Source organism: Vigna angularis, chromosome 5 (genome assembly GCF_016808095.1).
Source record: "Vigna angularis cultivar LongXiaoDou No.4 chromosome 5, ASM1680809v1, whole genome shotgun sequence".
NCBI lineage: Eukaryota > Viridiplantae > Streptophyta > Magnoliopsida > Fabales > Fabaceae > Vigna > Vigna angularis.
In genome coordinates this window covers 34339489-34355981 of record NC_068974.1, presented here as the reverse complement: position 1 = coordinate 34355981, position 16493 = coordinate 34339489, and the positions used below count along the sequence as shown (strand labels likewise).

The window sequence follows — 16493 nt, the reverse complement described above, 5'->3', positions numbered from 1 at the left end:
GTGCAAGAATATTAGCATCCAACTTTCTCAAGCTATGGAAGTTTAAATAGCCAAACCTCCCATGCCATAACCAACTCATCTTATCTGTGAATATTGCAGTAAGACACTGATTTTTAGCATAATACAATCTTGTTTGAAAAGTACTATTCTTTGACAATAGTGACTTCAACACAAACTTTTTCCTTGAATCATACACCTTTAACATATCTTCTTTCATTGTGATTGGAAATTCCTTCTCTACTAGTTGTCCAACACTTAGCAGGTTGCACTTCATTCTAAGCACATACAACATACTTTCAATAACTATAATTTCTTTCCCATCCTTCTTGATTACAATATTTACAATTCCTTCAACCTTAATCACATTATAATATGGAATATGCCTTTACTGGTTTCGCTTGTATCAAAATTTTACATCCAATCTCTATGCTAGTCATGTGATTGGAGCATTTGGTGTCAAGAAACCAGCTCCCAATTACAAATTCATCTTCACTAATTGTAACCATCAACATTATAGGCTATTCTTTTGAATAATCTTAAGTAATATTGGCCTCAACTTCAACATATTCTTTTCTCTGCTTACCTTTGTCATGCCAACAATTAGCAACATATTGTCCCCACTTCTCACAATTATAGCATTGAATCTTTCTACAATCTTGATTCTTATTTCCTCCTCTATCCCTTCCAAAATTGCTTTTGGTTAATCTTATATGTTTTGTGTGCTCACCAGAACCTTATTCTTGATTCAAAGAACTACAATGTGTTCTCTTGTTTCCTTTGTCATGTCAATAATTAACAACATATTGTCCCCACTTCTCACAATTGTAGTATTGAATCTTTATGATCTTGATTCTTCTTTCCCCATCTACCTCTGCCAAAATTGCCTTTGGTTGATCTTGTATGTTTTGTGTGCTCACCAGAACCTTATTCTTGATTCAAAGAATTGCAATCTTTGTTAAATCGCCCATCTGTCTTGTTCTTCTTCCATTTGAGTCGAGAAAAACCTTATTTCCTCATAACTTAAGCCTTCAAAGCTTGTTCTTCACTGACTTTCTTGGCATTGCGTGACAGAAGCTTCAACTCATGCATTTGTAACGAGCTTTGCAACTTCTCTACTAACATCTTTTCTATATCTTTTGATTCTTCAATGGCTACCACAATGTAGTCAAACTCTGGTTAGAGTGTGCAAATATCTTTTCAACCATACTTTGGTTTGTTACAGATTCTCCATATGCTCTTATTGAATTAACCAATAGCTACAACTAGTTAGAATAATTTGTCATATTCTTTGATTCCAGTATAAACAGTAGCTCATATTACCTCCTTAAGGATTGTAATTTCACCTTCTTGATTTTCTTTGCTTCTCCATGCACCTTTTGTAGTTTATTCCACATGTTTTTGTTTTTGAAATTTTCTCAAAATTCACTATGTCCACATTGATGCAAGAGATAACGAGTATTGCAATCTTTCTTTCTATTTACAGCTTCACCCTTTTCATGGACATTCTTCATCACAATCTCCAACAATATTTGGTAGCCAAGAATGATCTACATCCTTGGTGATTATAATTCTTTCCATAAATAATTTATAGGTTTGTGAAAAAAATTTCACTTTCATTATTGGTAGATACACACTACATAAATTTTTCCATAACCTTAACATTGTTGTTGATACCACATGTAGAGAGATAATCACAAAAAGGTATGCACACAACTTATATACAGTAAAATGCTTCTAGATTATTGATTTGGTAGCAACAAGAGATAAAGAACTCTTACACAGATCTAACCAACATACAACTATATAACAGAAACAATTGTCATGTTTGAATTATAAAATTACAACAAAAATCACAAAAGTAAGAATGATATTGTGTTGTTGATAAATTTTTTTTTCAATTTCTTATGCAAATTCTATCTCCTTCCCCTTTTTCTTTTGTTGAAGTTCTTTTTTATTTCATCCTTAGTAATTTATCTTCTTACATTTTGCTTTCACAATTACACTTTTGTTAATTTGGCATGTATGATGGGACTTTGCGTTTTAAATTGTTTTGAAACTTACCGTTTCTCGAACGGACACAGTAGTGTAATATGATTACTCAAATTTACTAGATCCTGATTGCGGTTGAAAGTTGATGGGCCAGAGGATTTGGGCCAATCTACAAACCGGCTCAATAGATACTCGTTACGAAAACGCAGGTAGTTGCTATCGGAGACAAGCAGTTATCGCAGCGAAGACAGTGTAGTGTGTTAGTGGGCAATGGCGGAACCTGTCGCCAACACCCAACTCTCTCCCTCGAAAACCCTAGACTCAACTAACGGTCATGATTCTACTTTGGAACCGAATCAAATGCTTCCACACGACGCTCAACTCAATCACGAAAACGACGGCGTCGTTTCGACGAGGAAACGGAGTAGGGAAGACGACGACGGCGAGGAGCGATCGCTTCATCCCATGTGGAAGACCAGCCTCTGCTCCTACTACAGAAGCCACAACAACTCATGCAACCACGGCGACACGTGCCGCTATGCGCACGGCGAGGAGGAACTCCGCCCTCGCCCCGATAACACATGGGACCCGACCTCCGAGCGCGCGAAGAAGGCATTAAAGACAGAGACGGGCGAAAAGTGCTCCGTCTCGGAGGACGTGATGATGACGGAGGCTGTTGTCGACGGCGACGATTACGATTCCAATCACGCGCTTAGCAAATGCTTGGTGCATTTGCCGCGTAAGTGGAGTTCCGAGGATTTGAGGAATTTTCTCAGCGAACAGGCAAGCCTGTTTGGTTATTTGGTTTTGTTTTGGAGTTTTTGATTTCCAGTTCACTTAAGTTGACATTCAATTCACTTGAGTTGACATTTTCAATTTAATACTTATTTTTTTCTGCTTTTTTGCAGGGTATAGCTTTTAAGCATGCTAAGAAAAAGAAAGGTATGATGATTGGTTTTGTTACCTTTGAAGATGAAGAACAATTGAAGAGTTCATCAAAGGTGTTTTCTAATGACTAATGATCCATTTATTTTGTGTTTTCACTGGAAATTGGCAATTGATGGTTTATAATTTCCAATTTAATAGGATTTAGAAGGAAAAACAATTGGCAACAAAACGGTAAAGGTTGCTGATGTCATTCCTCGGTCATTTCAAAAGAAAAGTAACTCCAGTGTTGCTTCCAATCAAGAATTGGATGAAGGAGACGATCCTTCGAGTGGAGCTTTGGATGCTGAAACAAATAACGACAAGTTGTCTGTTGATGGTTCTGTGTCTAAGACAAGAAATTTGCGTGATGTAGTGACTCCCCTGGCTCACATCACCTACGATGATCAGTTGGAGCAGAAAAAAGCCTCTCTCATGCAGATTCTCAAAAAGCTTGTTAGTCATGATTGTTTCCAATTTACCTTTGTAGTTTCGTCTATTTACACGTTCCTTAGTTAAATAAAGAAAATTGATTTATTTTTCCCTGGCAGACAAGAAATGCTCGCAAAGCTTGTCCAAATGGGGTTTCTCTTCCTGAGTGGATTCTCAAGTCGAGGGAAATAGGTAGTGTGTTGTTTTATATCTGCAAACTCTTTCAAATCTCCAAGAATGATTTTATTTGTAGTTCTTAGTTTTAGCACTGGATGTTGTCTTGGAAATAACTTGTACAGTTGTCTTCATGATTTAGTGCACCCCCGTATGTTCTCTTATCGAGATCTGGAGAGCTGTTTTACCTGGAAACATATAAGATTTTTAATGGCATATGAAGTACTTTTACCACTTCTTTCTCACACTTCTGCAGGTGGTCTTCCGTGCAAACTAGAAGGTATTATTGCATCTCCAATTGTAAATGGATACCGGAACAAGTGTGAATTCTCTGTTGGATATTCTCTGGAAGGCAATGTGACTGTAGGTTTCATGCTGGGAAACTTCAGGTAGTCTGCATCTTCTCTGTTTGTAGAATGCATTGCTTGTAAGTTTTAGTTGTATACTAAAAACATTATTGCAGGGAAGGTGTAACAGCAGTCGAGGAAGCAACCGAGTGCCCAAATGTTTCAACAATTGCTTGCAAATATGCTACAATGTTTCAGGAATTTCTGCAGCATAGTGATTTACCAGTTTGGAACAGATTTAAAAATACTGGATTTTGGCGTCAATTGACGGTAATTTTGCTGGACTTGGTGTTGAAAATTTAGGGTCGCATTTCAGTGTTACCTGATTATATTCATTTTATTATATACGACTGACCCTTTTTGAAGCAATTCTTATCTCATATTTCTTTTGTAGGTCCGAGAAGGCAGAACAAATGGGAATACTGATCATGCTGAAACTTTTGGTGGCATTGCAGAGGTCATGCTTATTGTGCAGGTATTTTTCTTTTAATTTTCATGGTAAACGTACAGCTTATATTGAATTGACTGACAAGCCAAACTTTCTTAGTACATGTACAGCAGAAAAAATGGTGTTGGTAACATACTTTGGGGTAGGTGAAGGATTTTATGGTTTTTTTGTCTGTAATCTGTGAGCACTTAGATTGAATTGACTGACAAGCCAAATTAATCTGTACTGGTATTATCATACAAACATTGTAAACTTGTATGATTTATAGAGGGAGACAAGGTTGCTGATTACTTGAAGCATATGATTTGTATGTATAACTCCTTTGTTTTTAAATGATGTTTATAACTCCTTGCCTTTGGTCTTGATTATAGGTTTCTACTGCAAACTTTGATGATGCATTAGTAGCTTCTGAATTTAAGAGGCTTGCTCACGCATTTGTTGCTGGAGCTACTTCGCATTGTCCAACATTACCCCTCACGGCTCTGTTTGTTCAGGTATCAGTAGCCCTTATACTTGAGCATATCTTGGTAAATGTAGATTGGAAGGATAATGATGTTTCTGTTCCATTGTTTGCTAGCTAGTAGCTATGTTATTATCCATCTCCCTCTCCCAGCATCAGTAGGTTAGGTTCCTTAAAAGTATCTGTAACATTGCCACGTGTATAAAAAAAAACTTCATTTTGCTTAACATAACAAACTATCAAATTTAATAGAGTAATATGATTTCATTTAATTTTCTAAAAACAATTTTTGATTTGGTAGTTGATTTTACATTTAGGATCACCAAGGAATATCCAATGTGGCACCTGCTGATGCACCACTGCATTTGCTACCACTTCCTAAAGCAGGTGGGGATCCTGAGATCAATGAAAACAATAATGCCATGGATGTAAGAATCCATGATTATATCAACAATCTCCGGTTCTCTATATCTCCAACCGCATTTTTTCAGGTTCACAATCATTTTTTGATGTATTTCCAAGGGCATTCTTTCCCCTTTTATATTTGAGTTTTGAATCTACTTCTGCTGTAGGTTAACACTCTTGCTGCTGAGAAGTTGTACTCACTTGCTGGAGATTGGGCATGCTTAGGTCCTGATACACTACTATTCGATGTATGCTGTGGGACAGGAACAATTGGCCTGACATTAGCACATCGAGTTGGTATGGTAATAATCATCATTTATGTTCCTTCTTTTTCTGGTTTTCAATTCTTGTATCTTGGCTGTTGACTCTTTAATGTGTCCGTTTGGGAAATAATAATATATGGTGTCATGATTACTTTTGCAGAGGTTCAATGGACTTTTCAGACTGTTCTTTATTTCCTCTATGAATGAAGTGTTTCTTTTTGAAATTCCCGAGTTTTAAGAAGTTGGTTCAGCCATGTTTGTTTTGTTTTCTTCAGGTGATTGGAATTGAAATGAATGCTTCTGCAGTGTCTGATGCCCATAGGAACGCTGAGATTAATGGCATAAAAAACATTAGATTTATATGTTCTAAGGTAACGTAATTTTATATTCTGGTTGAATTATTTAATGGCTGCTGACCAGAAACTGGATTACCGGAATTTTAGTTGATGTCACATGTTTGTAACTGAATTTTATCTCGTGGAAATATTTTTCTTTCAATTTAATTGTTGACTTGTAACATTACATTTTTTAATTCTCTTATGTGAGGTAACAGGCAGAGGACGTGATGGGATCTCTGTTAAGGGAATACCTCAATATGACTAAGAAGCAGGATGATTCTAATACCCCTAAAAATGGCAATGAGATTCCTGAGGATAGTGCCTGCCCAGAGGCTGAAAAGGGAGAAATGACATGTGATTGTGCAGAAAATAACAATGCAGAAGTTGGAAGTGAAGTTCAGAACGGTGGCACTTCTGAACAAGTTGACGGGATATCTGAACAGACAGAGAACGTGACAGGATCTCAGTTAAGGGATGATGGAAATGTGCCTAAGGAACAAAGTGACGATCCAAATGTCTGTGGTGGTGGCAATGACATTCCTGGGGATAGTACCTGCTCAAGGCCTGAAACCAGTGATATGACGCCTCGTTCAGAAAATAACAATGCAGAAGTTGGAAGTGAAATTCGGAAGGGTAATTCTTCTGAAAATGGGAACACTTCCATGCAACAGTTCAAAAATGTTGTTGCCATTGTTGATCCTCCACGTGCTGGACTTCATCCAACTGTAAGAACTGAGAACCATGTCCTTTATGCAAGTGATTCCAACTGTAACTAATATGATTTAGAGTCCAAAACATGGCATTAATTCCCTGGAAATTTTCGTTTTGTTCTCTTGTTTAGCTATATATGCCATTTTGAAAAAGTATGTTGAGAAAATGTCATTTGTCTTTGATTGAAGTACTTTCTATGGTGTTGGAGTGATAGAAGATTCCAAGATCAGGTCCCGTTTAAATAGGTTTCTCCATAAGAATTTGTAGAAGAAAATAAAAAACAAAAAGTAAATTAACTTATTTCATAAACAAAATTAGTTTATGCATAAGTTAAGATTAGTTATTAGAGAAACTAAAATTTTATTTTTCTTACTTTTTTTTAAGTGTTCATAAATAAATTTATCCACATAGGTCAAGTTCAATTTGAGCACAGCTGAAATTAGGGTTTTGTGAATGTCCGCGTCATACACATTCCCATTCCACCGATTTGGTGCTAAAAGACCTTCCTCTCCAGGACCAATAAATAAATAAATAAATAAATCAGGTTAACAATTGCTTTACACTTGACCATGTATTATTGTGATTCCACCCGTCATTCACTATCTGGTTTTGTGGTCCTGTTCCACAGTTCTGTTGATGATCACTATATAGGAACTTTCTTTGCATGCCACTGGGCAAACATGGCTTTTTATTTGCAATATTTTTCTTATTCCATGTGATTGCAGAATACAGTAGAATAACTGTTGTTCTTCTTGCTGTTGAATTTTAATTAGTTTTTTTAAATTTTTTCTCTCTTAAATTTAAATTTCTGATTTATGAATTATGAAATCACAGGTAATCAAAGCTTTGAGAACTCATCCACGCTTGCGGAGGCTTGTGTTAGTTGTTCAGAACTATTATAACTCTTTAATTTTTATTTTCTATGCACTCTATCTAATTTTGCACGGTTAAATGCAGTTACATATCCTGCAATCCTGAAAGTCTGGTGGCAAATGCTATTGAGCTTTGTACGCCATCCCCCGCAAAAATTGAGAAAGGTAATAAAGACAACAGAGGATGGAGAAACATGAGCAGTGCTGGTCTAGCACGGCACAGGGCCAAGTCTATGCCCATCTCAGAGGCCTTCCATCCCGTAAAGGCTATGGCTGTTGATCTTTTTCCCCATACTCCACACTGTGAGTTGGTTATGCTTCTTGAGAGGTAGACCATAGTTGTGGACCAGACACCAAACTCTCGTTTAATTTTTACTTTATATGCTAGCCTAACAAATTTCTTTTTTGTACTTTTTTTTTTGGCTGTGGAATTAGTGCTTATTCTGATTTCCAAACAGAATTATGTTCAGGCACGACCTTGGATATTCAGTTGTTACGTTATTTCCTTTTCTTATGGTCATTCTCTTAATTTTATTGTGGCACCTGGTGACCAGAAATTATCTGAACGGTAACACTCCAAGATCTCCAATTCTCTGGCTTTCATTTTGGATTCACTTTGTTTACGCTTGAGTATTATAGGAAGCAGTTCTTTTCATAAAAAGAAAAACGCTGAAAATTCATTCTCTAGGGTGGTGTTGTTTTTAAGGAAACTCGTTGAGTTATCCATTTCTCCTTTTACATTGATAAATACGAACTGGACTTTAGAAAAACTTTATTTTGTAGTTCTGAAAAGCATGTGTTTTGAGCTTTAGAAAATTTATTTTGAAATTTGTTTGAAAAAATTTATTTTGAAATTCCTGTTGAGAACTTTATTCTAGAAATTATGTCCCGAAAATTTTGAAAAATTTGTTTTAGAATATTGTTATAATAAGTAATTCAAAAAATCACTTTTACAAAGAAATTTTGGGGGGTTTAAATAGTTGTTTTGAAAATTAAGGGACTGCGTGAAGAAAAAGCCTTAACTACATCTGACTATCTTTGGTGGCACTTGTTAAGCATGATTTATGATAATTAAAACTGCAAGTCTACAATGAAATTGACCTTATAAAATTTAGGTATTTTCACGTATTATAAAATATATTAGCTTACACGTGACCTAGCTAAGAATAGTTTAATAATTCCATAAAGTTTGTGTTGGGCATGGGTAGTTAACAGAGGAAGGAGTTAGGAATAAAGTGATACATAATTACGTGTTCTGATTTAGTTAGAATTGCATTTGCTTCACCCTATCACCCTATCGTTTTATATTTTCTTCCTATCATTTATGGGAACCAGGAAGACACGAAAAATGAATATATATGAATAATAATTGAGAAAAAAATATTTTGACATACGTTTTTTTATTTAAATCTTTTGACATAGAATTCTGTGTGTTTTTTTACAGATTTATTATTTATTCATTATTATATTGATATATTCTAAACTCAATCAAAATGACATATATATATAGTATTAAAAAATCTGTATTAATGTTTCTTTATCCATAATAATTTGTTTATCCATAATAATTTATTAAAAACGAGAGACAAAAAGTGTTAAAATGAATCAAATTTATAAAATAAATGAATTTAATATTTTTTTTTTGTGAACCTGATATAAATTCATAAGTTAGAGAAATAAACTTACTTGAAATATATTTTATTCTCTCAAATTTTATATATTTATAATAATATAAATAAAGTAGATTATTCAACTGTGTATTCGTAATGTTTACTTATTTCAACAAATATTATTACAAAATTAGTATGCAAAAATTAAAATATTAACTTATATAATTAGATAAATGAATTAATTAAATATTTAAATAATTTAAATATTATTAAATAAAATTCTAATTAAAAAAATTAAATTATTAACATATATAATTAAAAATAATAAATAATTATAAAAAAGTAATAAAAGATTGATGATCATAAATAAATTACTGATCAACTCATCTAAAGTTCACTCGAAGTTAATTAACTTATATATTATATAAGTTAAACCCATTTTGACCTACATTTAGAAAAGAATATTTTACAGTCCAATCCCGATCAATCTGGTGATGAGACAAGTTAATTGATAAGTTTAAACCCATTTTAACGCATAGCAGTGAGTCTAAGTGGAATTAGTGGGAAACATTAATTTTATGTATTTAAAGATGATAAAAAGAGTGGTTATTGAAGTGTTGGACAAATGCTGATAACATCAATTGACGTTAACTGAGATGTTTAGTTTTCACGTTGCACTGCAAATGTTTACATTAACTATTTCTGACTCCATCTGTTTAGTGCTGTCACTCTCATAAAACCATACCTAATCACTCACTACTTTTACACCACCCCTTTCTAAATAATTATAACTTTTAGTGCCTATTTAGTATTTATAATTACCATAAAATAATAATGTAAGTTTGACTATATATTTTATTTTTTTTATTTTATACTGTCAAATTAATTAAATTATGATAAAATATTTCTGTAAGTTAGACTATGTATTTGTGAGATCTCGGAAATTTAAACCATGATTATACTGTCAAATCTGTCATTATTGCACTGCTGAGTCACCTGGCTGCTTCCATAAAAACACCACACCACACGTCTAGTGCATTAAAAACGCACTTTGCACTGCATGCACGAGCGCCATGTGTCACGTAGAAGCTTCGGAAGTCAGAAGTGGGAGTGCAGGTGTCAGCAGAGGAGACGCTCGTTCGTTGGGCGTGAAAATTAACAAAACTGAGTTTCGAAAAACGCTCTCTCACCTGCACGCACTCTTCTTCTTCCTCAGAACCCAACTCTTCATTTTCTCTAACTTCTCTCTAGAACCAGTTCACCTTCTCTCTTCTGTAACTCACCATTCCCTTCTCCGATCACGTTTCAGAACCGTAGAAACGTTCCTGGAGACGTGAACGTCATTCTGATCCGAACAGAATCTGGAACGGAACTGGTAAGTCCTCGTTGCTAAGCGTTCGTCCTTTTTGGTTTCATGCGAACCCTAGTTTTGGTTGCATGCATGGGTTCTAGGTCTGAGTTATTCTGATTTCTGGTGTTTTAGATTAAGTGGAAACTGTTGAGCGAAACCTGAGGGTAGGAAGTTGTTAGAGGAAGCGCTAAATCTTGCTTTTTGGGAGTACACTGCTATCCAGGTAAGGGAAGCTTAATAATTTAGTTTATACGTATATGATTGTGTGCGAGCATGATAGAAATAGAATATATGAGATGTATGCTGTGGTTGAGTATGCCTGAACGATCGTTGTTATGCCTGAGTGAATATGGTATGTGTTGATTGATACGTATGAATTGGATAATGGATGATTATTGTATAGTATGAGTTGTTAATATGAATTCTATAAAGTATGTGAATTAAATGATGAATCGGAAATTATAAGATCATGAATCGTATGAGAAATGTTGAGTTAAATAGATGAAAAATCTGAATCTGAGAAGCCTTTCTATGATAAAATACGTTCGTCATCGTACGGTCTTATACCGTTCGGTTTTCTAGTCAATTGCTTAAAAAAGAATTCTTTTATTTGAAAAGAGTTCTGAAATTTAACAAGCGTCCCATGAAATACTATGTTGAGCGTTCGGCTCAACCTAGTGGTAATCTTGTAAATTAAATTAAGTTATTATTCCTTATATTTATAAAACGGTAGCGCTCGGTCTTACACTGAGCGTTCGTCCTAAATAGCGCTCGGTTTTACACCAAGCGTTCGTTCTAAATAGAGCTCGGTATTATACCAAGCGTTCGTCTTAAGTAGCGCTCGGTCTTACACTGAACGTTCGTCCTAAATAGCGCTCGATCTTATATCTAGCGTTCGTCCTAAGAAGTGTACGGTCTTATACCAAACGCTCGTCCATATCTTTGATTTCAGAACGTACATAAATAACGTTCGTCTCAAATTATCAGTAAATGAATATTCGCTTTCGGTCATTGACTGACAGTCGACCCAATTAAACAAATTCTCCTCAGGATAACTAAGTAATCATCTTTCTGTATCATTTTTCCTTTGAAATTGGTCTAAAGTCTTTGAACTTAAATTATTCTGAAACAGTTATGTTATATTGCTAAGAGTCGGTTCATTCAACTGATTCTAGTAGTGGTCACGTTCGTCATGTAAAATGCGTCAGCTTTATTCTTTTGAAAAGAATACCTTTCGGTCTCACTCTTGACGTTCGTCCTCGTTGTGTAGAGGATTGAACGCTCGTCTTTTTATGGAAGTGGAACATAGAATGAAAATGTAAATAAAAGGAAGTATTAAGATGTGCGAACACTATAAGAATGGAAATTATGATTTTGGTATTTGAACGAGCGTTCCATGGAGGAACGACTCATATATATATTGGATATTAAATTTGGTAAAGTATGACTGTGGATAAGTTAAGACTCGTTGTCCATCCTGATGTTCCGTGAATACTATCTTCATGTAGAGGAAGTATGTCATGTGTGGGAACGGCAGGAGGTCCTTAGTCCATAAGTTAACATGGGCGACGTAAGAACGGACTGACCTCGAGTGACAGCTGTTTGGTGTATCCCAGTTACTACATCACTCGGGTGCAAGGACGCTTGTAACTACACAGATTCATACGGTCCGGACAGTCGGTCTATATATATATATATATATATATATATATATATATATATATATATATATATATATATATATATATAAATATATGTTGGATGATGATTTATGTTGAGTTATGTGTTTGAATGATTTGAATTGTTAGTATATGTGTTGAAGTATGAATTAAATTACTTAAGCTTACCCTTTCGTTTTTCCTTGTGTTGTCGTCCTGTCTATGTACGTTCGTCCTGTCCTTGCAATGATCATCCGTGTGGGTGTGAGCAGATGGAGGTGCGTCACTTGAAGAAGTGCTAGAAGAAGAAAATTTGGAAGACGCTAACCTGGTGGATGTGGAAGTTAAAGCCGAGCCTTAGAGCGCTCGCATGTTTATTTTAATAGTTTGTTAAGTTTAATTGTGGACGTTCGGTCATAGCTTTGTAAGACCGTTCGTCTCTGAACTTCTGTCTTTATCGCGTTCGTTTATTTCTGTATGTTAAGCCGTTCGGCTTTTGACGCTCGTTCAGATTTGTAAGACTGCACTGTTTTTAATTGCTTAATGTAATTAATTCTAATTATGGTAATTACTATATTTTGGGATGTTACAGTATTTGGGTTCACTATTGATTTTGAATTGGAATTGATTTAACTGTGAGTAGTTTATTGGAAATCAATTTTACAAAATCTGTTAGTATATAAGATTTTGTAAAAGTGAAAAGAGATTCTATATATAAACTCTCGTTCTTTTTTATTTTTTTTTCTATTAATTTCTCATTCGAGTCCAGATTAACAATAATTTAAATATTTGAATTACAAAATGAACAATACATCAAGTATCAAGAACAAAAAGTAGAGTTGTCAAAATGGATAATCCGGTCCGATCCAACCTACCACATGTTGACCACTTAGTGAGCTAATCCAACCCGGCTTATTTATTAGCGAGTCGAAAAAATTTGAATCCGGCCCGACCCACCACAGGTTGGTATGTTAAACGGGATGGCTCATTGGCTCATTTAACTCTTTTTCACCCTCTTTCTTATATTCTTATAACATGATCTATCAAACTGAAACAGTAATAATTGGATCAACTGATATAAAAAAAATATCAAGCATAAAATTTTGCGCTAATTTAGTTTAATGAGACGTACACAACCATCTGACCTAAACGTTATGCGTTTTGAATAATTAATTTAATTAATTTGATTTCAATAAAAAAATAGAATTTGAATAATTAATTTGATTTCATTAAAAAAAATAGGTGGACTAGTGAGCCAACCCGGCTCACCACGGGTTCAACCTGGGTGAGTCGGGTTCTTAGCGAGCTCACATTTTTTTCCAATTCAACCCGACTCAAACCCGTGATGAACTGGGTTAACTCACGGGTTTCAACCCATTTTAACGGCACTAACCAGAACAAATATAGTTCAAAAACAATTTTACTACTTAGATATAACACGTCTATATGTAAAATATAACTTAAAAGAGTTTATTTGATAGATTGAATCAATGCATACAAAATAATAATATATATAAAAAAACCTTATAATTTATGAAAGCTGGAGAAATTGTCTAACACATAACCACAGAAAGTTCCAAAAAAATTATTTATACTATCATCATTATACTGTAATATTTTTCTTTTTAATTTAGAAATCACATTAATTAAAATGTTACTATTAAATCGCTTAAATACAATATTTACAGTAAAAATAACTAATTCAAATACAGGTCACAATTATAAAATATTAAAAATACAATTCTTTGATATAATATTTAAAATTAAAATTATATAAAATAGTTATTTACATAAAAAAGTTATTATATACATAAGTTCGATACTATAGTATCCTGTCTACATTAGTTCTTATTAAAATATATTAAGTTCATGTGATTTATTTCTTTTCCGATTTTATTATAAATATTTCCCTTCTGTCTTTAGTGTTTCTTTTTGACTGGTCTGAATTGGAATGCAATTTGTTAATGGACATAATGTCTCCTTCCTCCACTATAATTGTTGACTTTACTTCAACTAATTGCTTGAATAGTGTAAAATTTATATTTAATAGCAGTGCCCTAAAAGTATTAGTAAATAATGTAATTAAATTTTATTAAAATCACTCTAATAAAGCAAAGGAAATCATAGCAAGAGTATTACTATTATATATCACTTTCTAATACAATTTTTTTACTATTCTGCTTCCATTAATGATTTCATGATTTACGGACAGGTTTAGTGTCATTACTGTTAAATTTTTGTTTGATATTGAAATTTAAATATCACAAAAAAAGATTTGGTAAATGATGGGTGAAATCATACCTTGAGCAGGTTTATTTATGGAAACTAAGATAAGTTTATAGAGGTAAATATGTTTTTAAGTTTATGTAAAATTAGAATTTATTTTTGTTTCAAATTTTTATTCATTTTAATTGTTTAAATTTTAAAAATTAATGAATATAATTTTCTTAATTTTGATACATTTTAATTCAAATATCAGTTAAAAATATTATTTAATAAGTATAAAATAATACTATTATTAAATTAAATACTTATATATATTTATTTTCAAAATTTAGAAACCAAAATACATTAAAGTATAAAATAAAAAAAATTATGTAAGTTAAAGACTAAAAATATATTTAACTTTAATTTAAATATCACATTAAAAATAAAATTGTGATTTAGGTGATGCTTTTTTATTAACATAAATTAAAATTTAATAATAATTTTCACTGTAAAAAACATAAATTTAGCTTTAAATATTAGTATAGATTAAATTACGATCTTATTAATGTGAGCAGATTCTAACATGCCATAAAAATTATTTTTTAAAAACAAAATTAAGATATTTATTAAATAAATATTTGTATTAATATCTTATTAAATGCTAATTAAAATAAATATTAAAAATAAATAAATAGTGAAAATTCTTTAAAAATATTTCTTTTGAAGATATCAAAATTTTATTTATAAGTATATACAAATTTAAAGTAGACAAATATGTTAAAACTAATATTTTTATTTATATATTATCTTTTATTTATATTAAAAAAAGCTGGGGCAGCCAAAGTTTCCTATGCTCCCAAGAAGCTATGCCACTCCAAATAAGTTAGGTGAGTTTAGGAAAAGCTAATTCTATTTATTTTTTATATTTATATGTATTTAAGTTTTGATTAAACCAACATTAATTATAAAAATAAAACTAAAATAAATACGACTAGGATTCACTATTAGATGTTAATCTTATTTAGTTATAATATTTTATTTATTTATAAGTTAATGTTAACTAAACAAATGCTAATTAAAAAATTAAAATAAATAAGATTAATATGAGTTTAATGGACACTAATTTCATTTATTTTTAATATATTTTTGAAATATGTGTATTCTTCATATTAAATATATATTTTCTATTACTTTTAATTTAATGGTCTTAACATCAATGCAAACTATATTTTTTGTATGATGATTATTTATATCGATTAATCTACTAGATATAAAAAGTGGTATAATAACATAACTTGATAATTCTTTTTATATCGGTTGTAATTATAATATGTATAGAAAGTGGGCGTGATAATATTTTTGACATAAAGAAGAAATATTTTATATTGCAGTGACATTTTTTAATAAATAAGAAAACTTTCTATACTAGTTTTAATTATAATTGGGTATAAAAAATAGTTTCTTATTTTTTTATTTATTTGTAAAGAGAGGGTTCCAAAATCTTTAACCTTTCTTCTATTTTTCCTTTCTCACTTTCACTTCCTTCTCCTTCATCATCTCCCACACTACAAACCAGATGTGAATAGAAGGTGTTATCACTCGCATGGAGGTGTTGTCTTCTCCGACGAGGGTCATTGGCACGCTGGAGATATGGTGAGGTTGCATTCTACAACGATGCACAAGGCGATGGTTGGCTGCAAAACGAGCGGTAAGTGCATCGATGGTAGCGTAACAAGTGATAAATATTGTTCTCTCCCAAGGGACTTGTGTAACACTTAACAGGTCTCACAATTCACAACTCAATTAGACACAAAGATAACAAAACCACAATAAACTCTTTTTTGTATTTTTATCAAACAGTTGGTGCGGAAGGAAATGTAACATAAAGTGTTTACAATTTGTTAAGACTAGAATCCATCCACTTCATTCTCGTGCATTAACAAACATTTCAATTCCATATTCAAGTTAAAATCAACTCACCAAAATACTCAAATTTTATCCCTAGTGACTTTAAGTCTATAATAACTCATTAAGTTTCAATCTTTGAATCCTCAACCAACAATCATGCATTAAGTTCAAGAGTGTTAAGATTACTAATAAAACATGTTTTATCCCTAAATACAAGCTCCATTAGATATTCAATTTCAGTTTTAAGTTCAAGTCATATTTCCCAATACATCAAAAAATACAAGTCAAGTCATGGGTAATCAAGCCACAAAAAACATTAAACATAAAAATCAAATACTAACTTTGAAATGAAAAAACATATATATTAACATCACCATGGAGAACTTATGGTTCTA

General features: G+C 32.6%; 1 protein-coding gene across 1 annotated transcript; it reads left to right on the top strand.

The window, feature by feature from the left end:
• Window positions 1-2120: 2120 nt before the first annotated feature.
• Window positions 2121-7952, top strand: LOC108340607 (zinc finger CCCH domain-containing protein 24). The gene is made up of 14 exons (XM_017578099.2): window positions 2121-2772; window positions 2898-2990; window positions 3076-3369; window positions 3465-3537; window positions 3776-3908; window positions 3983-4136; window positions 4261-4341; window positions 4686-4808; window positions 5092-5265; window positions 5347-5481; window positions 5718-5813; window positions 5996-6505; window positions 7326-7369; window positions 7449-7952. Exons 1-14 carry the CDS (start codon window positions 2260-2262, stop codon window positions 7693-7695), a joined length of 2670 nt encoding a protein of 889 aa, XP_017433588.1. The 5' UTR covers window positions 2121-2259; the 3' UTR covers window positions 7696-7952.
• Window positions 7953-16493: the final 8541 nt, after the last annotated feature.